This window comes from Gouania willdenowi, chromosome 6, assembly GCF_900634775.1.
Source record: "Gouania willdenowi chromosome 6, fGouWil2.1, whole genome shotgun sequence".
Classification (NCBI taxonomy): Eukaryota; Metazoa; Chordata; class Actinopteri; order Blenniiformes; family Gobiesocidae; genus Gouania; species Gouania willdenowi.
Window position 1 is genome coordinate 20,255,283 of NC_041049.1, and position 24,913 is coordinate 20,280,195.

The following is a 24,913-nucleotide window of genomic DNA, read 5'->3' on the forward strand; positions in this document are numbered from 1 at the left end:
GTAGGTAGTAAAGGTGGTGCAATATTAAGCAGTTGTACTTTTCAGCAACAAGATCCTGCATTAGCTGAAAAACGGGTGATAAATGAATAAATACTGAAGCATTTAGTTACCTAACTTACCTTTGATGAAATTAAGTCTTAATTTATTTAAGTTTACCTGCTCTATTCGTTTTTTTCTTCTATTTAGCTACTGAAACTTCCTGCTACAAAGCCTGTATTATAATAATAATAATAATAATAATAATAATAATAATAATAATAATAATAATAATAATAATAATAATAATAATAATACATTTTTTTAATAAAGCACCTCTGTCAGTGTTTTTATTTCTTTGGGTTTTTTCAATGAATTTTCTCTCAGCGGACTAAAAAAAAAAGCAAAACCGGAAGTACAAGCGGGAACTTCTCACTTCGTCAATCTTTGTTAGTTTCCACGCGGATAAAAAAATTCCCACAATGCACTATCCATCATGGCGGCGCCCGTCGATCGGCGTGTGTGTAAACAGCTGTAAATACACCAGAGAAAAGAAAGTAAACAACGTTTTGAGGAGCGGTTTTATTTGAATGAACGATTTGGATTAAATTTACCCTTTGACTGAGCGACTTGGTGAAGATGAAGATAAAATCCAAGTCTTCGTTTCACAAATCTGAGAACACGTTCAGGGTGAGTCCACATCCACACACAGACAGCATGGAGTTAAAAAGACAATGAATATGATCCAAAGCATCTTCACTACTTAAAATATGATAATTATTTACCTGTTAACGATCACATGTAGGTAAAATAAGAGGAACATTTTGAAAACTGTGCACAGGACCGTCTTAAGTCTTAGCTTTAGCTGATGATTTTAAAGTCACTTTTTTTCTTTCCTCCCAGTTTCTCACTTTTGTTGAAAGACTTGCCAACGTCAACATCGATGTCATCCATAGGATTGACAGGACTGGATCTTATGATGAGGTTTGTGTTTCTACTGTTTCCATAGAAACATCTGTATAAGTAACACACCTTTAATTGAGGAGGCAGACTTCATTTTGTTGTTGTTGCTATTGCAGGAGGTAGAAACCTACTTTTCAGAAGGTCTGACAAAATGGAGAGATCTCAACCTGACAGAGCACTTCAGTAAGCCACATTTATTATGAGTCATTTTAAGTGTGATTAACAATATATGGGAGTACCAGCTTAATTATCAATGTGTTTTCTTTTACAGCTACATTTTTAAAAGAGGTGTCCAACAAGAGCCAGTCCTTCAACATGCTGGTTTTCCACCAGAAGTCTATTGTGGAAAGTCTAAAAACACACCTAGCTGTGAAGGACAGTCTGGCCTATCAGCCTCTGTTGGAGTGAGTGTTTGCTACATGTATAGAGTAAATAATCTGTGTGATAGATCAATAAAGGCAGTGGCTATCCGCACGTAGACGCATCAATATACCGACATTATACCCGTACGTAGCGCCCCTCATTGGCCAGTTTAGGTCACGTGACCAAGACGCTACATACTTGTACTTCTGTTTGCTATTAATACGTATTCTTAAAGTACGCTACGAACTAACTAAACCTAAACCACATTACGGACTAACTAACCCTAAACTACGCTACGGACTAACTAACCCTAATCCTAAACCTAAACTATGTTACAGACTAACTAACCTTAATCCTAAACCTAAACTATGTTACGGACTAACTAACCCTAAACCTAAACTACGTTACGGACTAACTAACCTTAATCCTAAACCTAAACTATGTTACAGACTAACTAACCTTAATCCTAAACCTAAACTATGTTACGGACTAACTAACCCTAAACCTAAACTACGTTACGGACTAACTAACCCTAACCCTAAACTACGTTACGGACAAACTAAACCTAACCCTAAACTACGTTACGGACTAACTAAACCTAAACTACGTTACGGACTAACTAACCCTAAACCTAAACTACGTTACGGACTAACTAAACCTAAACTACGTTACGGACTAACTAACCCTAAACCTAAACTACGTTACGGACTAACTAAACCTAAACTACATTACGGACTAACTAACCCTAAACCTAAACCACATTACGGACTAACTAACCTTAAACCTATACCATATGACGGACTAACTAACCCTAAACCTAAACCATGTTACGGACTAACTAACCCTAAACCTTAAACTACGTTACAGACTAACTAAACCTAAACTACGTTACGGACTAACTAATCCTAAATCACGTTACGGACTAACTAACCCGAAACCTAAACCACATTACGGACTGACTAACCCTAAACCTAAACCACGTTGCGGACTAACTAAATCTAAATCGTGTTACCGACTAACTAACCCTAAACCTAAATCACGTTACGGACTAACTAACCCTAAACCTAAATCACGTTACGGACTAACTAACCCTAACTTTCTGAAGTGGATTTGAATTTCTTGCCATAGTGAATTCGTACGTGTATCGCTTGTTCAGCCATTTTTTGTTCGTACACAATGGTCTCAAGACTTCCGGTAACGTCATCGGCCACGTACGAATAGGACCGGCTGTTGTCCGTGTAACATCTACGTACGGATAGCCACTTTGATAAATAAATCATCATTGGGTAATCTTTGTGTACTGTGTCTAACGTTTCAGTCTGGTGGTGCAGCTGGCCAGAGACCTGCAGACTGACTTCTACCCTCACTTCCCTGACTTCTTCCTTCTGATCACCTCGCTGCTGGACTCTAAGGACACAGAGCTGCTAGAGTGGGCCTTCACCTGCTTGTCCTACCTCTACAAGTACCTGTGGAGGGTCATGGTCAAGGACATGACTAATATCTACACGTGAGTCCACATATTAAGGACTTTTTCTCCCTTTTATGAGCACGATAAAACCTTTTTACTATCAATTTGATACAATATCAGCACGCGTCATGCATACTTTACTTTTATTACTTATTTTGTTGTGTGAATTGTTAGAAAAGAGTTGATCCAGTGATATTGCAACAGTAGATATGAGAAAAACGGACGCATTAATTATTAACCAATGGGTTACATACATTTTAACTAGGGATGTAACGATTCACTCAACTCCCGATACGATTCGATTCACGATACTGGGTTCACGATGCGATTCTCTCACGATTTATTTTACAAAATGGAAATACTGTACTATTTTCATTTTATTTTTCATTGTCAAAAGAATTCCTTGATAAACAATTCAAAACAATGCAATTTAACTAAAAATAAATCTTGAATGAAATAAATGAAGGAATAATACAAATGAAAATGAAGCCTATTAATTTAAATTCTGGTTCTATAATAAACAATGCACAACTGCATAATAGTTCTTTTTCTTTTAAAAGTGCAACTGAAAATGTATTTTGTGCCTTAACAATTGGACTTTAAAAAAAAAAAAAAAAACGTCATTACACTGATTTACGTCATATTTGTTTGGACCAGCAGAGGGCGCTGGTAACACAGTGGTCGGTTGACATGCAGATATCTTGCAGTGAAGAAGAGATGCTATGCTAGCAGACAGAGCTAATAGAAAAATGTGACTTTTACAGATATTCAAGTAATATTACAGATATTCTTTTGGTGCTAAAGGGGTAATTAATCATTTATTAACATATTTAAGAGTAGAAGGCGGCCAGAAAGAAAGTATTAGCAGACTCCGCCCGCCGCCAACACTTGTGGATAGCGCCCTCTGCTGGCTAAAAAAAAGTACTGCGATTCAATTTTCAGAAAATCAATATCAACCGTGATACCTATGAATCCATTTTTAACTGCCTTACAATTAATCGTTACATCTCTAATTTTAACCTTAAACATAAGAATATTCTACAATTAAATAAAATAATTGAAGAAACGAAAAACCATGAGAAACGACCTCAACAAATCCAATAAAAACATGCAAATATTCGATCGGAACACCCTTAAATGTATGCCCAACATCCTGACCATTGTAGGTAAAATGTCTGTGAAATGTTTTACATTGATTTTTCTTGTCTTTTCTTCTTTTTCTTTACAGCTTATACAGCACACTGTTGGCACACAAAAAGGAACACATACGCAATTTTGCAGCCGAGAGTTTCTCGTTTCTGATGAGAAAGGTTTGCACCATTAAATATGATGTTTAATTAAGTAAACAGTTTTCTGCAGTAGTGGTTGCTCATCTTTTTTTCTGCTATCTTGTTGTCTCTCCCACAGGTGCCCGATCTGGATGCCGTGCTGACTCATGTGTTCTCAGACCTGGAGGAGCACCCGGACAAGGCGGAGGGAGCCGGACAGCTGCTGTTTGAGATGTGCAAAGGAGTCCGACACATGTTTCACTCCTGTGCTGCTGCAGTGAGTGTCACGTCCTTAGCCCTTCATCACGGATGTTGCTAGCAAATTTTCTTGAAGTCCAGTGGGAGCCACTTTTGGGAAAATGTATTCACTGAGAATACGTTCAAAACTGTTTTTATTTTACATTTATTTATGTAGAGAAATATATTATAAATATATTATCTATATATTTTTAGTCATTTATAGTCATTCCCAAGAGCCATAACTAAAGTAATTTAAATGAATCACATTTGTGGCTTTGATATAGGCAAGGCAAGGCCAATTTATTTGTATAGCACATTTCCTACAAAAGTGCAACAGAAAACATTCAACAGCTTAAAATCTATAAGAACATTAGTCAGCAAAAAAACAAACAATTTTTTTTTTTTACATCATTGGTAAAATCATTTAAAATCATCAACAAACACATACAGTAACAACAACATGACCAAAATCTCTTTCTCAATCATACGCAGTAGAGAAAAATAGTGACTTTAACTTTGATTTAAAGATGTTCACATTAGATGCTGACTTCAGCTCTGCTGGCAGTTTGTTCCATTTCTTTGCAGCATAACAACTAAAAGCAGCATCACCATGTTTACTGTGAGCTCTGGGCTCCACTATCTGACCTGTGTCCATAGATCTCAGAGACCTGCTGGGTTCATACCTGACTAACATGTCATTGATGTATTCTGGACCAAACCCATTCACAGATTTATACACAGCAGCAGAACTTTAAAGTCTATTCTGAGGCTGACTGGGAGCCAGTGTAAAGACTTTAAAACTGGAGTAATGTGCTCTGACCTCTTTGTTCTGGTTAAGATCCGAGCTGCCTGTTATACATGTTGTCTTGTGGGCACATGACGCATCAAGAAATGAACGATTTGTCGATGATGTCTTATGAGGCTTCATCTCACCATCACTAGTGAAAGATGTGTGTGTGAGGTTCTGTCTCCATTTTTCCAGACTTTTCCCGTCGCTCTACAAAAGCTCGGCCCCACAACCAGCCGAGGGCCCCCTTTACCATGGGACGCTGTCAGAGACGCTCTGGATCACATGGTCCAGGCTGCTGCGACTAACGTGGACAAAGAACACATCCTGGTTTTATGGGATTCGTTGCAGGTAAAATTACAGCCAGTTTCTTCACTGATGTCACCTGTGTGTTGTTTCCATGTGTAATGGTTATGTGGCATCATGCAGGCAGCTGTGGCTCAGATCTTGAGCGTCGTAGAGGCGAAGGATGAAGGTGCAAACCTGGCCATGGAGCAATTGGAGAGGTTGCTGTACATTCTTCACACCCTCGTGTCTCACAAGGGTGGAGACAAGGTCACCAAGCCGGAAGTCGTCTGTCAGGTGAAGAGAAAACTCCCTCTGACATGAAGCTGGACTTCCTCTGGTAGCGTGGATCACACGGTTTGAGTCACATGTTGTGTTTGTGCTTTCAGATGATGTCGCTCCTCATTCAGAGCTCGTCTCTGTCTGCTCCCTGTGGGCGTCTCATCCTTCAGATCACCTCCTCTCTGCTCCTGGGGGACAACATCAGTCTACCCAAAGCCCTCATACAGGAAATCATCCAAAAGGTCTGAGTGTGTGTGGATTCAATTACATGTTTCTATTACAATTTCATCTTCAATTTTCCATGTTCAATTACAACTCAATTATGATTACGGTGATGGCCATTTTCTCCAATTACAAATAAAATTACAATTGCTATTTTCCCCCTGAAAGTCAATTACAATTATGTTTTCAATTACTAAAATTCAAATTCAATGAATCACAATTTGGGCCTTTAATAAATAAGGCCATTCTTATTTCTGTTAGCATCTCTGATTATAACGGGTCAGTTTTGGCTCATATCTTAAATCAGCTGTAAAATACACTAAAACATATTATCTATCATCTAATTTGTTTCTCATGTCTTGGTTACCTTGTTAGACTTCCTAATCAATGAAACTATTGGTATTAATATTTTTAGTTTGGGCCATTTTTTGGTCACTACACCCTTACATTTCAATTTTGTTTAAATGGTAAAATGACCCTCAAGAGAACTGACAGGTGGTGGGAGAAGTTGATATGAAACATATTTTAATAATTATTAACTAAGTATGTATAAGCCATAGAACTGTAACATGATTCACCAGTTTTGCGTTTGATTAAATTGTAATTGACAGTTTTTATAGAACAATTACAAAGTCAATTATCTGAAACTCAGTTACAATTCTATTATGATTACAACAGCAACAGATGATTTCAAGTATATTTACATCATAATTGTAATTCATGATCAATCATAACCCTGGTGTGTTGTGTGTGCTTTGAACTTAATAATTAGTGATTCCATACTCATGTAGAGTTCCTTTTCTTCTGTTCCTCAGGTTTTGAGCAGCTCAATGGAAGAAGACCTGATTGTGGAGTTCACCAAGGAAATGTTCACCATGAAACACTTTGAACAGGTTTGCTCTCTCCCAGGTGATGTTTGGGTCTCCCTCTTAGTTTGACGTCTGACCTCTGTCTCTCCAGCTCTTCCTGCCCAGCCTGCTTCACTTCCTCTCTGCCCTGATCACCAGCGGTGATTCCCTCTCACGTCACTGCAGCCTGGAGTTACTAGTCAGTCTGATCCTCGCCAAAGCCCCGCCCCCGACAGACGGATCCATGGCGTTTGAGACGTACCCGTTGCTTTTCACCTCATGGTGAGAAACTCCTCCTCTGCAGCTTTGTGATGACCCAGTTGAAGCTAAAGTGTGTGTCCGTCCTGCAGTGATCAGTCTGGGTCATCAGAACCACAGGCCGTGCCACCACTGGTTCTCTCACTGATCCAGGTGAAGGAGTCGTACACTGACCTGTCGCTGCCCTGGGCCGCACTCGTACTGCTGCCACACCTCAGGTACCACCAACTCATACGCTCTACTGACATGCATGTTTTTTTATTATTTACTTATTTCTGCTATTTTTGTTAAGTGAAGGCTAATATTTGTGCAACACGTAGATTATTTATCTGTTTTATGTTTGTTTTTTGATCTGTCTAGACCTTTACCTGTGACCAGTGTCGTTCCTGCTGTGACATCCTTCTTAAACCATCTGCTCCATGAGATCGAGTTGGAGAAACAAGGCAAAGGTTTGTTATTATAAACATTTCAAATGTTCATTTACTCCTTTTTTATTTCTAAACAGAAAGGTTACCAATTTTAAAGCTTATTTATTTATTTATTACTTTATGTATTTGTGCATTTCTTTGATTTATGGATAAATCAAATTTTTCTTACGTTCACTATCGGAGCTTCCCTTAGGTGTATAGTCGTGGGCAGGGTTGGGGTCAATTATAATTGTCATCGTGTAATTGAAATGATTGGTTTCTGTTGTTAATGTAATTCATTTGTAATTGAGTGCAGATAATTGACTTTGTAATTGTAAATGGTATTTTACAGATGATTTAAGACATGGTTCAAAGCTGACTCGTAATCATAACAGATGCTAAAAGAAAGTTAGCACAAGAGGAAGGTTAAGTGTTATGGGGTTATTTATTAAAGCAGCGATTCTCAACTGGTGGGTTGGGACCCAAAAGTGGGTCTCGGATCTGTACTGCGTGGGTCACGGACAGCTGGTGAAAAATAAATTATTAAAATATTTATTTAGAAAAGCTTTTAAGTGTCAAATCTTGTGTTTTTAAAGTGCATTTTAAATTAAATGTATTATTATTATTATTATTATTATTATTATTCTTATTATTATTATTATTATTAATAATAAATAAATAATGTTGCTCATGTTAGACTAATCTTTTATTTTGAAAGAAACTTTTCTTTTGTTAGTTATGCTGTGAAATACATGTTGCACAGGAAAATATGTAGATAAATGTTTTAAAAAAGATTATGTATGTATATTTTCAACAGCTATTTTTGAAAAAAAATACATTTGGTTGGTTGAATTCTTTAAAAAAAAAAAAATGTAGGTCACGATTTAATGACCACGGAAAACTGTGTGTCCCAGGGTGAGACCAGTTGAGAACCCATGAATTAAAGGATCAGTAATTATGAATAATTGGAATTGAAAATGTAATGTAATTGAGAGGAAAATTTTAGAAGAAAAATAATAATCACAATTTTAATTGAAATTTGAGAAAAATGGCAGCCCCTGTAATGAATGGAACATGAATAATTGAAGGTGTAATTATAATTGACCCTAAACCTAATGAGTACATAGTGATACATAGGGTATTAGAGTAGTATTCAAAGCAGATATTTAAACTAAAGCCTCTATCTTCTGCCCCCCACCCCCCCCCTCCCTTTTTCCAGCTGCTCTGTTCGTAGCCCGACAGGCACTCAGCTGCCTGCTGGCTGTAGACGGCTCAGCCCAAATCTTCCTCATGGTCACCATTGATAAAATCAACTCAATCCTGCAGTAAGCTGTGACTCTCCTTTCTCTGCAGTGTAGTGACTTCACGCAGGATGTGTCTGAGCTTGTTATTGTCTGTGTCATCGTTGCAGGAAGTTTCCCACTGACCTGTCGGCCCTTCTTCTTGGAGACTTGTACTACACCCGCCTTTCTCTTGGTGGGGTGTCAGAACACCTTTCCCACAGTGCATTGCTGGACCTCTTCAAGATACTGCACGCCAACCTCTCCTCTAACATTTCTAAGGTTTTTCCTCAAGACACATAAACAAACCTTCCTTAAAAACAAGCTTGAAAAGAGTGTCAGATTCTCACTTAGAATATTCGTCTTTTTAGATTCGACTTCTTACGTTGAGGATCTTCTCGCAGTTTGAGGCAGAGCTTCCTCCTCAGCCTGAGGTAACAACTCCTACACAGGGTTGGGGTCAATTACATTTTTAAATTACAATTACGTCTTCAATTATCCACGTTCAGTGACAAATACATTACGATTAGCAACATTTTTTCCATTTACAAATAAAATTATGATTATTATTTTCCCCCTGAAAGTCAATTGCAATTAAATTCTCAATTACCAAAGTTCAATTACAGTGAATCACAATTACTGAGCCTTTAATAAATAATCCCATAAAATGTAACCTTTCTCTTGTGTTATGATAATGTGGGTTTTGATCCAATCAGCCGTAAAATAAAATGTTTGTTTCTCATATTTCAGTTTCATTGTTAGGCGTCTTTATCCAGAATGATTTGATAACACTTTATTTGAAGTTTTATACATAAGTCTGTCATTAGCATGAATAAAGTGTCATGAAGGCTGTCATTAAGTGTCGTTCACTAAGTCATGACACCTTTGGAGCTATGTTGGCATTCTTTAGGTTCCCTAACCCCACTAGATTGTGGGGTTAGGGTATCTTAGCGACACATATTGACAGCATTCCTGACACATAATTCATGCTATTGACAGGTGTCATGCCATAATAATGACAGCTTAATGTCCGCCCTATGTAAACGTTACCAAATATTGGTATCAATATTTTGGTATGGGCGTCTCAGCCTTTTTTCTGTCAGTATACATATACATATGTCTGTTTCAATTGTTTTAATGGTGAAATTATCCTCAAGAGAACTGACGGGTAAATTGGATACGAAATATATTTTAATAATTAACTGCGTATGTGTAAGCCAGAACTGTAACGTGCTTCCCCAGTTTTGTGTTTAATTAAATCGTGCCAAAAAAAATTACAACTTCAACATATTTTTGACAATTACAATTATAGTTACATCATAATTGTAGTCAATTCCCAATTACGTAATTACAATGATAATTGACACCAACACTGTTTCTCACTGCTGTGTGTGTACGTGTGTCTTTTTTTGGTGTAGGGTGTGGAGAGTGTGGAGGTGCAGCCGGTGTTTGCCATCTGTCTGCAGGCGGAGCTGGTTCCGGCCTCAGTGCAGGACTACAGGGAGAAGCTCCTTCACCTGCGTAAGCTGAGACACGACCTGGTGCCCAGGAGCCTTCCTCTGGGCCTGCCTGGAACCTTCCAGCAGGTTGGAAACACAATGACTCATCAGCCTGCATTTGTTTCATATGGGAGCAAATATGGAGTTAGTTGTGATGCTGCTTTATAAAGAAGATGGCTTACTCTTCCTAATTTTAAAGAATATTTTTGAGCTGCCCAGTTGAGAAACATTGTTCAATGGTGTTCACCAGAATATGATTCCAAATGGAAACGTATTGAGCTGAACTATTCAATATGTCACCCGCAGACCAGATTGGGGGATAAAACTAGTAAACCGTGTGATCAAGGTAATGTAATTATTGAAACAACTTTAAAAGTCTGGTGGAAAATAGTGAGTGAACGTAAAATTGAAGGTGACTGTAAATTATTGGTGTGGCCAGCATTTAGTCCAAAATTTAGAAGTGGCCAACTGGATAGTACATTTATAAAGTGGACTAACAGAGGAATTACAGCCATGTGTACACTAACAGATGGAAAAGTTTTTAAACCCTTCGGAAAAACTACAGAGGGAATTTGATCTTGATAAAACAGACTTGTTTAGATATTTCCAATTGAGACATTTTTTTAATGCAGAAGTTATAAATCAGATCTCACAGGAGGGAAGTGATATAATAGATATCATGATTGGAGCATAGAGATGTTTACCCTCTAAAATTGTTTCTAAACTGTATAAATGCCTGCAAAATGCCCCCCAGAATAATTCGTGGTATGTTAGACAAAAATGGGAAAAGGAATTAAAAATTGAATTGTCAGAGGAGGATTGGCATTCTGCATGTCTATTACAGCACACGTCAACCAGTTCGAGACAATGGAGAGAATTTGGATGGAAAAACTTGATGAGATTCTTTCTCACTCCACACATTAAAAGTAAACAATTGAAAATTCCTCAACAGTGCTGGAGACTTTGTGGCAGTTGGAGTGCCAATCATTCCCATGTATTTTGGAATTGTGTAAAAATTCAACCTTTCTGGCAAAAAGTTGTGCTCGAAATGGAAAAGGTTTTTGCATATAAAATCACATGTCGGAGAGTGCTGTCCAAAAGGAGGACTTATATTTGTTTAAAATTAATGCTAATGGCTAGCAAGAAAGCTATAACAAGAACCTGGTTAAAAAGTCACCCTCCGACACTGAATCAATGGAGAGACATTGTGGAGGAAATTTATGTGATGGAAAAAATGACCTTTCATCTGAGATTGAAAGTTAGTAAATTTAATAAATGTTGGCTCAAGTGGACTCATTATAAAGCTAATTTCAAGTTGTAGTTTTATTTTGTAGTACCCCACAGACTGTATTTACTTATTTATTTATTTATTTATTTATTTATTTATTTACTTATTTATTTATTTATTTATTTATTTTTGTTTTGATCTATGTTGAACTTCGAAAAATCATAAAATAAAAAGTAAAAAAAATAAAATAAATTAAAGAAGATGTGTGTGTTTATTCCAGGTGCCTCTGAGGTACCTCATTGCTATGCTGTTTGTCAACTTCAGGCCACTGTGGGACCCAGTCACTGAACTTCTTGTGTGAGTTTAAGGCATTTCCACCTCTGTATGTTGAAAATTGGTTTCTCCTACATCAAGTTTAATTAAACTATCATCATTTACAGGACTCATGCTAGAGGAATGGACAACAAGGTCTTCTGGAAGGTGTACCATGAGCATCTGGAGATGGTTGCCGAGCTGGCTGGTAAGACCACCAGCTTAGTTGTATTATGTCAAAGACAGGAGAGGGAAAGTAAAACAGTAAAATTCAGATGTACCTCTGACTAATCCTATGTCTTTAATTACAGGTATTTACACTTCAGTTTAGCATTCACAATTAGAAAGTTGGCACAAAAAAATAACATTCATGGAGTCTACAGGCCTACAGTGATCTATCTTTTGGACAGGGTCCATATGTGTAAAAATAAATGTAACAATGAACTCACAACGGTTTGTAACGGCTAATTTATGGTATAAAAATGAGCTGTGAGATGATACACAATGTTTGTTTTGCAGGATGAGACAATATAATGTTTTGAAAAGGGACAAAATACTAATAATGTATCTTATTCTATTTGTTTCATGATTATTATATTTATCAAATAAAAAAATATTTGACTTTGAATGCTGTATGACCTTGTCAAGTTTCAAACTGATTATTAAAATAAATAAACAATAACATGAATAAGACTTTATTTTAAAAGTGCAACTGTCAGACTGATAATTCCTGCCAGTCTGAAACTAGAAGCACGCAGCTAATACATGCTCACCATCATCATGACGTCCTTCAATAGAAATCCACAGTCTAAACCAGTGTTTCTCAAATGGGGGTGCGTGTACCCCTATGTGTACGCGATGGCACATGAAAGAGAGAGAGGGAGTGGAAAATTAACAGATGAAAGCATTACAAATATGGGGTTTTATAATGTTTATTTTTAGTTAAAAATGATAATCATAATAATGATGATGGAAAAATCTTGATTAAAACGTGAACTATAAATACGGGGTGTGGGAGATGACCGGAAATAATAAAAACTATAGAAATAAATCTATTCAGGAGTAACTAGATACTGTTTAATTCCACCTATTTACAAAACTAGTGCAGTGCCCTTAGTTTGAAGGTGAGACGTCAGACATTTAGGTTTGTTGTGTAGAGTGATAACTATTGTGTTTTCATACTGTATATTTAAATGAATACATTGGAAAAAGCAACGCACCAGCATGAAGTTATGCCTGGAGAAACACTTTGAGTCACTCATGTTTGCATGGGAGCTTTAATTCCTCTTCAATTCAGAATAAATGTTAAATCCTCTTTAAACTGACCTTGTAAACACTTAATTCCTAATGTATTCAGAATTATACACACATACACAGCGGATTGCTGCTCCGTTCAAAACCAGGAAGTGGGGGTGGACTCTCCAGCGATTGGCTCTGGCGCACACGTGACTCGCTCAGGTGGACAATTTTATGAAATAATGAATCAATGGTACCATTGCAGTTCAAACGAATTTGACAATGCACACCTTTGAACCAAAAGGCAGCCATGTTGAAAGTCTGAGCTCTCTGTCTGTCCCTGAACCGCAGAGATATTTGAGCCACAGACAGGCACACACACAGACTGACACACACACAGAGAGAGAGACAGAGATTCCTTACTTTATAGATAGATGAGATTATTTTAAATGTGTGTTATCACTCATTAATTCCATCATTATACTCTATAGTTATTTTTTCATAGTATTCTGAGCAAAATGTTGTAGGCGGACAAAGGGGGCACATGGATTCAGAAAAAAGAAAAAGGGTGTACTTGAGCCAAAAAAAGTTTGGGAATCACAGGTCTAAACTCTAGACCGCTCATGTTCCTCACACACTTCTTTTGCTGACCTGTGGGGGCAGCAGCAACATGCCTCTGCTGCATCTAGTCGACTAGAAGAACAACAGTGGAGGGTAGAGAGAGTCAGCATGTCAGAATGTGAATGGGGAAAAATGACCCCCCGACGAGGCATGTCGTGACGTTTTAATATCGCGAGATCTTGTCATGGGAGATTTTGTCCCATCCATATATATATATATATATATATATATATATCTGAGATTCTGTATATATATATACACATGGGTATGTATGTATAATGTGTATGCGTGTTATTTGGTTGCCACAGAAAAGGAAGTGCAGGACGACGATTCAGATGACGATGATGATGATACCGAAGCGTCAGGTCTCCATGGTGACCCTGGCTGTGACGTCATTGAGAGCGGCGACGTCGGCGTGCTCTTCCTAGAGCAGCTGAAGGCGACCTTTAACCCCAACGAGAGGACTGACTTCCCAAACTTCCGCAGTCTGCTGTGGAACGCCATGTCTCAGTGTGCTGACAGGGTGGAGCCGCGCAGCCGTGAGCTCAGCCCGCTACTGCTCCGCTTCATCAGGTATAGGCAGACAAATTTACGTTTATCGTTTCAAGTCAAATGTAAATACTAACGGCTGTATGGTGGGCAGGAATGAGTTTTATCCCACCGACCTGCTGGTGGCACCAACACAGGACCTGAGGAAGAGGAGTGACTTGACTCCAGAGGAGACTGGTGAGACTATGGAGGTTGCTAAGGAGGAGGAGGAGGAGGAGGATGAGCAAGAAACCAGGCAACAGAAAAAAGGACTTTCAAGGAGAGGTGCAGCCAAGTAAGAGATCATATATTTTCTGTAAGAAAATTATGTAAAGCAATAATATTATATTGTCACTTTAGTAGTTTTTGTGCTTTATTCTTTTAAGTCTGCAAAGAGACTGCTGAACAAATATTGGGTCACTCTGTCTGCAGTAAATGTCCTTTAAAGCTGCAGTATGTAGAATTGTATAGAAACAACCACACTCCCCCCTCCCCTCCCTGTTATGAATCCTATTCAACTTTATTTATATAGCACCAATTGCAACAAAAATCATCTCAAAGCACTTTCAAAATATATAATTCGCAATAAAAGGTAAAAAACCCAACAAATCATGCTTCTCTTCATTTTAAAAGCGATTTATCCCATCTGTTCTCACTCTCCCTTAGACTCTGTATGTGGGGCAGACTGCGTGCGGACAGAGTCTGTTTAGCCCACGTCGGTCTGTTTTTTCCCGCGTGCTTTGCCGTGTAACTGTTGTGCTTTACGCTGCGATTGGGACTTTCACTGGTACATCTGCCATTGCTCATTTACCATTAATGGTCCGTGAACGCCCATGACTTCAGTCTGGTAGCCAATATTAACAGCCAAAACAGTTCATGGAGTACTCTATTTGTAGAAAGATCTTTGATTGGCTGAAATCCAGCGTCATGCTCATAGATTTCTAAAGCATGAATACTAGGGATGTAAAGATTCACTCAACTCCCGATACGATTCGATTCACGATACTGGGTTCACGATACGATTCTCTCACCATTTATTTTACAAAATGGGACTGTACATAAATGACTGAAAAATATTCCTTTATTTTTTTTGGGAAAATACTGTACTATTTTTCATTGTCAAAAGAATCGCTTGAGAAACTATTCAAAACAATGCAATTTAACTAAAAATAAATCTTGAATGAAATAAATAAAAGGAATAATACAAATGAAGAAGAAGCTTATTATTTAAATTCTGGTTCTATAATAAACAATACAAAACTGCATAATAGTTCTTTTTAAAAGTGCAACTGAAAATGTATTTTGTGCCCTAACAATTGGACTAAAAAAACAAAAAAACAAGCAAAAGTCATTTTACTGTATTTACGTCAGATATTTGTTTGAACCAGCAGAGGGCACTGGTAACCCAGTGGTCGGTTGGCATGCAGATATTTTGCAGTGAAGAAGAGATGCTATGCTAGCAGACAGAGCTAATAGAAAAACCTGACTTTTACAGATATTCACGTAATATTACAGATATTCTTTTGGTGCTAAAGGGGTAATGAATCATTTATGAATATGTTTAAGAGTAGAAGGCGGCCAGAAAGAAAGTATTAGCAGATTTCGCTCGCCGCCAACACTTCTGGGTAGCGCCCTCTGCTGGTTAAAAAAAGTACTGCGATTCAATTTTCACAGCATTGATGTGAATCGTTGTACCTATGAATCGATTTTTAACTGCCTTACGATTAATCGTTACATCCCTAATGAATACAGAGTCAAGAGAAGGAAAAGAACACATTGGATTACGGTACAATATGCTCAGAGATGATTGTGGATTTTTGACCAAATGATGTCATATAAACTTACATACTGCAGCTTTAATAAGTCTTTCTTTCAAACTAAATTGTATCTGAAAAAGCCTGCCAGTATATATTCAGGGTTTAAGGATAAGAAGCGTGCTTTCAAAATATATCAAATAAATTTAAAAAAACAAGAGTGTCTAAATGCTGTTTAACTGTAGGTCAACATCCTCCTGCTGCTTCTAGTTCTTATTTTCTCTTCCAGGCAGCTTATTGCTCACCTTCAGGTATTTACCAAATTCACCAACCCTCGAGCACTTTACATGGAGAGCAGCCTCTACGAGCTCTATCAGCAGGTACAACACACACACACACACACACACACACACACACACACACTTGTCTATTTTTTCTGATTATCATCATTTTATCTGCTTTATTGCAGACACAATCCTTGCCTTTTACATGCAGCTGTTAGCTAACCTGTAGCTGTTCACTGCTTTGTGTCTGTGTTTATGTGGCTTCATGTTTTTCCAAATTGAACACACAATGACCTCTATTTAATGCATGTAACACAGTCCCTCCAAAAGCTTTTGTTTTGTGACATATTTGACCTTCTCTGCTTCCAGTTGCTCTGTCATCAGGACCAGCAGATCCAGCGAGTAGCTCTGGAGTGTGTTTTCTCCTACAAAGACCCCAACATAGTCCCATATAAGTAAGTACCGTAGTCTGCTTCACTGGGTTGACTGTGGATGATTTTAGGGCCTCTTTATCATCCTCCTTTGGTTACAAATGGAGGAATGCTGATCTCAGTGTCTCATTACATCCTCTGCTGTCTGTTACAAAGCTATCCCTTTAGCTCACTTTCACCTGGCTGCAGATAGACGCTCCTTTCCGGGCAGAGTTTTACATTTCATACATGGAGCTTTGTCTCAGGTCACTGTCACACTGACCTACTGTACTCTGCACACAACATGAGCATTAACATCCCGTTCACCTGATCAGGGCTGCATTTTGGGAGAAGATGAGCTGATCGTCCAATCTGAAGCATGACAAAGCGCTTTTGTCACCGTGTCCCTAACCCGTGTGTGTTTGTGTGTGCAGGGAGAATCTGGAGAGGATCCTGGATGACAAACACTTCAAGGAAGAAATAGTTCATTTTAACATTTCGGATGAGACGGGAGTGGTCGATGCTTCCCACAGAGACAAACTTGTCCCTGTGCTCATGAGGTACTGCACATGTGTGAGAGTTGAGCTTTTTGTTGTAATATTTTATGTTGATTTCCAGAAAAAGAAGATTTAATTATTACTGATGAAGTTTTTTCCTTGATATATTTTGATTTGTAATGCTAGAGCTAAACCAGAATTGTTAAAGTGCCTGTGTCGCACAGTAAATACGTTTCCTCGTGGCTTTTGCAGGCCTTGCTTCAGAGTCTAATCAAATGTAGTCAGGTAAAGGAGAGGTGAGCACAAAAGCTGAAGTGACATTTTTTCTAAATAAAATATTCAGAATACAACATACATAAAAATAATTTATTTAAAAAATAAAGAAATACAATTTTAAACTTTATTTTCTCTTAGCGGCCTGGCATCAAATGGTCCACACGGACCAATACCGATCCACAGCCTAGTGGTTGGGGACCACTGGGCTAAATCGCATTCATGAAAAAAGCCTTCTTTCTTCTGTTTGTGGTTTAAATGGACAAGATGGAAGCTCAGCATCTCTATTTGCTTCATCATACACAGCCAACTGCACACTTGAGAGAAAATGCACTTTTTATAATTTATTTTATTTCATTTACTACTGAGCTTAAGCTATTACTAATATAATTATCTAATTTTTAAATGATCTTTCAGAGTTATTGCTGAAGTTTCTCGTGCTTTGGGGTTTAAGGCAGTGCTGAGTTTGGATCATTCTGCATCTCTTTTATCACTTATGGTCACGACTCAGAATATAAGTCGAGCATCTGAGATTCTGTCATCATATGATGCAGCATATGTGCATATTTTTATTTATGTAGATCATTATCAAGCCATTATGAAATGACACCACACATTTAGAGTACTCTAAACAGCTTCTAAAACTGTGTCGTCCCTGACAGGATCCTGTTTGGCCGTCTGCGCACCAAAGCTGGCAGTAAGTTCCAGGGGAAGTCCTCCGCCGCCTCCCGCTCCTCCATCATCCTGCGCTTCCTGGCAGGCTGCCAGGAGGAGGAGCTGGGAATGTTCATCGACCTGCTACTGGAGCCAGTGAGCCATTACAGTCAAGGTAGCACTGACATATACATAAATACAAATCTTTGCTGAATCTAGTTTTATCTTTATTTAAAAGAGGGGTCCCCCCCCACCCCCACCTGTTGAACAATTGAGAATCCCATTCATCCTGTAGTTCATTTTAAACCTGAAACGCCTCCTCCGTGTCCACAGGAGACTGTCTGGCTACAGTAAATCAGGCAGTAGCAGAAACAAACCTGGGTGCTGTTCTGCCTCTGGGCCGCCAGCACAGCCTCATCAACCTCATCAACGTAGTCATCAATAAACTGGGTCACCTCATCCTGAAGTACCTGCCCAAAGTGCTGCAGATCCTTCTCTGCCTCACCGCCTCTGTCTCTGCTGTCTTAGAGAAGAGAGATCAGGTAATCTACATCAATGTGAAGCAAATTCAAATATAATGTTTTTCATTTAAATCAGTCATTTACAATCTTAGTGTGTCTATTATTAAAATGCCAACTATAGGGATGTCAAACCAAGACAGTGATTGTTTGCATCTGTAATGTCTCCAAACATTTCTTAGCAAAAATTGGCAGTAAGTTGACAGATGTTAGGATGCAAAAAATACTTGCTACAATTTGGAGGAAAAAGTTAATTTAGAAAGACTGTGAAGTATTTGTCTTTAAGAGCATCTATTAATCCAGCTTTCTGCAGAGCCACATGGCGACGCCTTCTAATCTACATCCCTCAAAGACTTAAGATAAAGACCTTTGCATTGATGAGATCTTCAGTTTCTTGCTAGACATTAATTGAAAACCTCTATTTTCCATCAGCTTCGACCTGGTTGCATCAATCCACTGAAGAACCTGCGTCGACTCGGCATCCTGCGGATTCAGGACTTCTTTGAAAGCTTCGACTCTTACAGCTTCAGCCCATCTGAGTGTGAGGCTGTGTTCCCTGCTGTTGTCTGGCCTCAGGTACGATCTAGAAGCTTTAAAGGTCTTTTTTTGTCACTTTTTGTGAAGGTAGATTTGTTGCTAAATAGGAGAGTTTGTAGAATGTGGTGTGAGAACTTGAAAGGGGAAAAAAAGTGAACTTGTATGTAAAAATGTTTACTTATTTAATAAATCCACACACGTGAAATGAATTTCATGTCACAAATGGTGGGAAAAAATGGAAACCCAAAGAAAATATTGACACATCTGAATGTCAAGTCACAGAAGAAATGTTCACAAATGCATATACTGATATTTGCACAAATAAAATGATATCTGCAGACTTGTAATCCAACATTTACGCACGTTTGTTTTATTACTCGTGCCTATAATCCTTTACAACCACAGTTTTGTAGTTCATATCTGTAGAAACCTTTCTGATTGGTCAATCCCCCCTACAGTAGGGCTGCAACTAACGACTATTTTATTAGTCGACTAGTCATCGATTATTGAAACGATTAATCTACTAATCCGATGACAAATCGTACATTTATTTGCTCTATGTTGCTACAATCTTTTAAAATTTGGCTTGGGGCAAATTACGACAAATAAAAACAATAAATAAATAAATACAACAATTCCCAACTTAAAGTGTAAACAGGTTCTTTACAAATACAAAATAAACTGAATACATTAACACTAGAATCTCCTTCAGTAATAGCATTTACACATTAAGAAGTTTGTGCATTTTGGTCATTCCATTAATGTTATTGTATATAATTATTTTATTTCCTCATTAATAACAAAATTATTTTCTAAAAAAAAAACAAAAAGCACATGAAAAGCAAAAATAACCAAATTCGTGTATTTACTGTTTAATATAAACCATTGCAGCTGAATCTAGTTTGTTTATATCTAATGAGTTACATAAAGTTATGGTTGATAATAATCTCACTGATTTACTTTAATTAAACCAGATCAAGCTGATGATTTTAATCATTCAAGATATTTAGGTGTAATAATAACAATAGTTACATTACTGTCTAATGGGATCAGTTTTGTCTGTGAACACGTGAAATATAATTAAATATATTGCGTTTCACAAGTTGGGACAGCTGAATAGTGACATTAGTATTTTTGTTAACATAAATACAATGTCAACTAATCGTTGCACCCTTACCCTCCACACACACACACACACACACACACACACACACACACATACACACACACACATACACACACACAGGAGAGCAGGGAGGGGATTTCTACAGGTACAAATCTGTTTTGCTACAGACATCTCGCCGAAATGTGTTGCAAAAGTCAAGCAGCGCAGATTCATGCGAGGAAAGTGGTTTGTGCATCTGTATCAGCAGATTGGAGAATTTATAACCACAGAGTTGTGGTTGTAAAGGATAAATACATGTGAGTAAATGTTGGATTACGAGATGTCATTTTATGACGTGTGTGTAGATTTATGATGCAAGTAAACATTTTTACATACAAGTTAACTTTTTTTTTCCCTTCAAGTTTTCACATCACATTCTACAAGCTCTCCTATTTTGCAACATATCTACGTTAAAACTTTTTCATTGTTTGGTTTTACACACGTGTTCATTTTGCCATGCAGGTGTGCCGTCTATCCATAGAGAGCCAGTATTCCCCTACACCGCTGCTCAAACTCATTTACGTTTGGTGCAAAAATGCCAGGTTTGCATTCTTCTCATTTAATGCATCGTCATCCTTTCATATGTGTACGTTTATATAGAATTAGATAGATTTTTGTCCTGTTCCATGCAGGTATTTTCCGCTCCTTGCCAAGCAGAGATTGGGCCACCCGGAGAGCGGCGTCCTTCAAAACGTCTTTGCCCTCCTCTCGGCTAAGAAAGCTTCCCCGGCAACCATTGCCATGGTAATGGATATAGCCGAGTCTCTCGCCACAGCAGAAGACTTTGTCGAGTCAGAAAATGAGACGAAGATCGGCTTCAGTGACATTGCGGACCCTCAGCCTGAGGAGGGCGCTCTCGTAACTTCAGGTCAGTAGATCAAAGACTCGTATGTCTGACAATGAGCTCTGGGTTGGTCCATAAAGGTGAATGTGCTGCTTCATCCCATCCAGACTCGCTGACCGAGGGCTCCCGTCTGCTGCTGCCTCACATCTCCACCCTGCTGCACTACCTCAGCGGAGTCGTACGCAACTCAGACCGACTCAGGAAGAGGAAGTTCAGAGCACAGGTTACCAAAGAGCTCAATATCCTCTCCAAGTAAGTTCATGTTAGCTTTGGATGGAAAATATGAAGTCACAGCCAACATCATTTAGACCTCCATCATCATCTTTTCATCAGATAAAGGCATAGTTTAGGCCTCATCGATCAATAAATCAAATACCATTTGCTCAACAGGAATGGTTGAAATTGATGCTCGAAAGTTTTTTTTGATCTCCATTGTAAACTCTCTTATGGACATTGTCGGAAATGTGTCATGCATTGCATTGTGGGATGTGGAGTCACATAAACGGATGCATGGAAGTGTTTTTACTTCATAGTTTGGCAAAGAAATGCAGGGAAACTTGGTAACAGAGGACAGTGATTTTCTTGATACCATCTTTGTTCTAGTTTGTTCCCGGTGTTTTATCATCTCACACAGATGATCAGTTTTGAACGGATTCAAATCTTTTTATATAAGCACCACAATAAACATCCACCATCGATTTGACACAACTTTAAATCTATGAAAACATCGAAAATGTGTTAAGAAGACACTTTTGCAGCATTTTTGAGGGATTATGCAAGAAACCACGGTAAGTAAACACTTCTGTCCATCTATCTACGGGACCCCACATCCCACAATTCAATGCGCAAAACTCAGAGTATTTAAGGTGGTGATGAAAACAAACTTTGGAGCATCTTCAACCTTTTTTCAAGAAAATCATCTTTGATTTATTGATCTATGAGGCCTACACTGTGTATTTATCTGATTTTCAAAAATGACCGTCTCCAACATCTTTAAGATTTGAATCTAATAAAGTTTTACCAAATCTTTGATGCTTCAGGGTGAGTCGATTTGTGAGCGACAAGGAGCAGAGTTCCATCCTCATCAGCCTTCTACTTCCTTATCTCCAGAAAGCCAACAATCCACAGGTACATTTCATCTTTTTAACCATGCCTATTACGTTCATCACGTTATATTTCCCTGAGTAGTGCAGAATGGGGAACCTTTAGCTTAAAGCAAAGGTTCCGAAAATGTTGGAAGATAAATTTGTCACTTAAACTAGAACTAGATATAGATAGAACTATAGAACTAGAATTGTACACATCTTGGTGCATTATTACTCTGGTTAAATTACTCGCTCATTAGAGATCTGTGTGTGTTTCAGGAAACAGAGTTAGACATCCTGGCCACCGTACAGAACCTGCTGCGACAGTGCGTGCAGCCGTCTGCCTTCCTGCGGCCGCTCAGCAAACTCTTTTCTATTATTCACAGCAAGATGCCTCGCCAGGCTCTCACCAACGTCTTTCAGGTACAGCCTCAGACTTTAGCTGTGTGTAACAGAGACGGTCTCACTACGTTCTCCTCTTCTGTTCATAATCAAAAGTTATAAATAATGGATTATATGTCATATTATCTATTTTTGTCTTTCAAAATTCAAATATTTAATTCATTCGGTAACACTTTACAATAAGGGTCCCTCAATTAACATGAGTTAATGCATTAATTAACAGTTTAATAAAATGTTATTAATCAATATAATGTATTACCTAACATTAATTAACATATCAGTTAATGCATTAATAAGCAGTTCATTAAAGCATTATGATTAAGCATTGACAATGTCCAAAAAGCATTAACTATGGTTAAGTAATGCTGATAACATCTTACTTCATAAACACCATAAGTAAATGATTACTAGACATTATGTTTTACTAATATATTAATTGATAAAAAGTAATACATACATAAGGATAAGTGATTACATTATGTAACTTTTATTAATGTTTGATAATGTAATAACTCGTACTATAAATAAATTATATAGATTATTAAATTGTTAATTACTGCTTAATAATACATTAAATAATGTAAATTAAGGGACCCTTATTATAATGTGCTACCGTTTTATTTATTGTTAAAATCCTCCTATTGAGCTAAACTATGTGTACTATCCTGCAGACAATACTTGATTAGTCCTGTTAATCAATCAAAGTGCATTATAGTTTTAATTGATCCTTTGTGCTTCTCTGTGGTCAGACTCTGTCGGAACTGGAGCCCTCGCTCACCTACATCACTGATTTAGCAGCAAAGGTGAGACCATTACCTGTCGGAACGCTGATTCAGCATTTTTTTTGGCAGTTATCAGACATTATATTCAGACCAAAGGCTGAACATGGCCTAATTTTTGTTGTGTGTAATATTTAGCTAATGGCTACATTGAACAGTTTGTCTTCCTGGTGCTTTCAGCTCAACGCGTTTGACAGTCGACACTTGGATGAGGTCTACTTTGACGTGCGTCTGACAGCGTTCCAAGAAGCCTCTCGGCGAGTCAAAGACATGCAGACTTTGGACTTGGACTACATCAACACCGTCATGTACAACTGTTTTCATACCTATGAGGTCAGGAGAGCCACTCTGTGATTAAGCACAAACTACAACCTAAAACTCTCAGTGACTCATCCTTTATGTCATTTTCTTGGCAGATTGGTGACATGTCGCTGGGGGACAACGCCACCGTGTGTCTGTCTGCTGTTATAACCCAGCTGGCAGCAGTGGGAGCTTCAGAGCAGGTTTATAAAGATGTGGTGCAGCACACAATCCTGGATGCTGTACACAAGGGGCTCCGCAGCAAGACAGAAGTACAACTACACCATGAAATGCTTAATTTGAAGCCTATTTTACTGCTGAATACTAAGTATTCTAACTCCTCCTTCTACCAGAGTGTGCAGCACGAGTACACCACTGTACTGGCCTGCCTGGTGAAGACTTTCCCCTCCAAGAAAGAGTTCAGAGATCTGGTGCAGCTGACTGACTACAACGACCCAGAGTCTGACTTCTTTGAGCACATGAAGCACATCCAGGTAGGAGAGAAGACGGAACATTTTACTCTTCTTTGTGATGGTTTGACACGTGTGTGTGTGTGTGTGTGTGTGTGTGTGTGTGTGTGTGTGTGTATAGATCCATCGTCGTGGTCGTGCTCTAAGGAGGTTAGCCAAGCAGCTGACTGAGGGCACGGTCATGCTGACCCCGCGCTCCCTGCAGAATTACATCATGCCCTATGCCACCACTGCACTGCTGGATGAGAAGATGCTGAAGGTTAGAGGTCAACCCTAGTGTTGTTATTTAGCATGTGTTTTATTTTGTGTCTGACTCTTGTTTTGTTTTTTTTGCTGATACTGCAGCATGAAAGCATGACGTCAGCGTGCGTGGAGGTGGTTGGAGCTGTGTGCCGCCGGCTGACTTGGTCTAAATACCTTTACTACCTGAAGCACTTCGTCCACATCCTACAGACAGCACAGGCCGAACAGAAACTGGCTGTCAGGTAGGGTTCATTTGTTACAATTACAATAATGGAATTTCCTCTTAATTCCAAATATTTATTAGATAGCTTTTTTTTTCTAGAATATTGTATTTAAAGTTGTCCACTAAAAATTATACAGTCAAATTTGATGGTATCAAGTGTATCAAAAGTGTCAATGTGGTTATGATTTGATGATACCTTAAAATGGAAAAGATAAAGAAAAATATAAATGAATAAATATGAATTTATGTAATTACTCTGTGGTCTGTGATGTTAGTTTCTTTTTTTTTCTCCACTTCATTACCTCCACCATGGATTATTTATTTAATTTAGTTTTTTTTTGTTTGTCTTTTTGTAGGATTACGTCAAAATGACTTAACGGATTTTGACAAAACTTTAACCTAAC

General features: G+C 38.2%; 1 protein-coding gene across 1 annotated transcript in view; it reads left to right on the top strand.

Annotated features, from left to right (window-relative positions):
• The first annotated feature begins 477 nt into the window (after positions 1–477).
• utp20 (UTP20 small subunit processome component) overlaps positions 478–24,913 on the top strand; it is a 40,629-nt gene continuing 16,193 nt past the window's right edge. Inside the window, exons 1-39 of the mRNA XM_028451767.1 lie at positions 478–666; positions 880–960; positions 1,056–1,122; positions 1,211–1,343; positions 2,621–2,809; positions 3,999–4,080; positions 4,178–4,315; positions 5,261–5,416; positions 5,495–5,647; positions 5,740–5,874; positions 6,670–6,747; positions 6,815–6,984; positions 7,053–7,178; positions 7,321–7,409; positions 8,587–8,692; positions 8,779–8,929; positions 9,019–9,081; positions 10,066–10,233; positions 11,655–11,731; positions 11,815–11,894; positions 13,852–14,116; positions 14,187–14,366; positions 16,115–16,205; positions 16,479–16,564; positions 16,954–17,079; positions 17,952–18,118; positions 18,277–18,485; positions 18,894–19,037; positions 20,626–20,705; positions 20,796–21,031; positions 21,115–21,259; positions 22,048–22,135; positions 22,372–22,515; positions 23,244–23,297; positions 23,454–23,606; positions 23,690–23,845; positions 23,927–24,067; positions 24,165–24,302; positions 24,389–24,528. Coding sequence (XP_028307568.1) covers positions 616–666; positions 880–960; positions 1,056–1,122; positions 1,211–1,343; positions 2,621–2,809; positions 3,999–4,080; positions 4,178–4,315; positions 5,261–5,416; positions 5,495–5,647; positions 5,740–5,874; positions 6,670–6,747; positions 6,815–6,984; positions 7,053–7,178; positions 7,321–7,409; positions 8,587–8,692; positions 8,779–8,929; positions 9,019–9,081; positions 10,066–10,233; positions 11,655–11,731; positions 11,815–11,894; positions 13,852–14,116; positions 14,187–14,366; positions 16,115–16,205; positions 16,479–16,564; positions 16,954–17,079; positions 17,952–18,118; positions 18,277–18,485; positions 18,894–19,037; positions 20,626–20,705; positions 20,796–21,031; positions 21,115–21,259; positions 22,048–22,135; positions 22,372–22,515; positions 23,244–23,297; positions 23,454–23,606; positions 23,690–23,845; positions 23,927–24,067; positions 24,165–24,302; positions 24,389–24,528 — 5,036 coding nt within the window. The 5' untranslated portion in view covers positions 478–615. The remainder of the gene's footprint in view (positions 667–879; positions 961–1,055; positions 1,123–1,210; positions 1,344–2,620; positions 2,810–3,998; positions 4,081–4,177; positions 4,316–5,260; positions 5,417–5,494; positions 5,648–5,739; positions 5,875–6,669; positions 6,748–6,814; positions 6,985–7,052; positions 7,179–7,320; positions 7,410–8,586; positions 8,693–8,778; positions 8,930–9,018; positions 9,082–10,065; positions 10,234–11,654; positions 11,732–11,814; positions 11,895–13,851; positions 14,117–14,186; positions 14,367–16,114; positions 16,206–16,478; positions 16,565–16,953; positions 17,080–17,951; positions 18,119–18,276; positions 18,486–18,893; positions 19,038–20,625; positions 20,706–20,795; positions 21,032–21,114; positions 21,260–22,047; positions 22,136–22,371; positions 22,516–23,243; positions 23,298–23,453; positions 23,607–23,689; positions 23,846–23,926; positions 24,068–24,164; positions 24,303–24,388; positions 24,529–24,913) is intronic.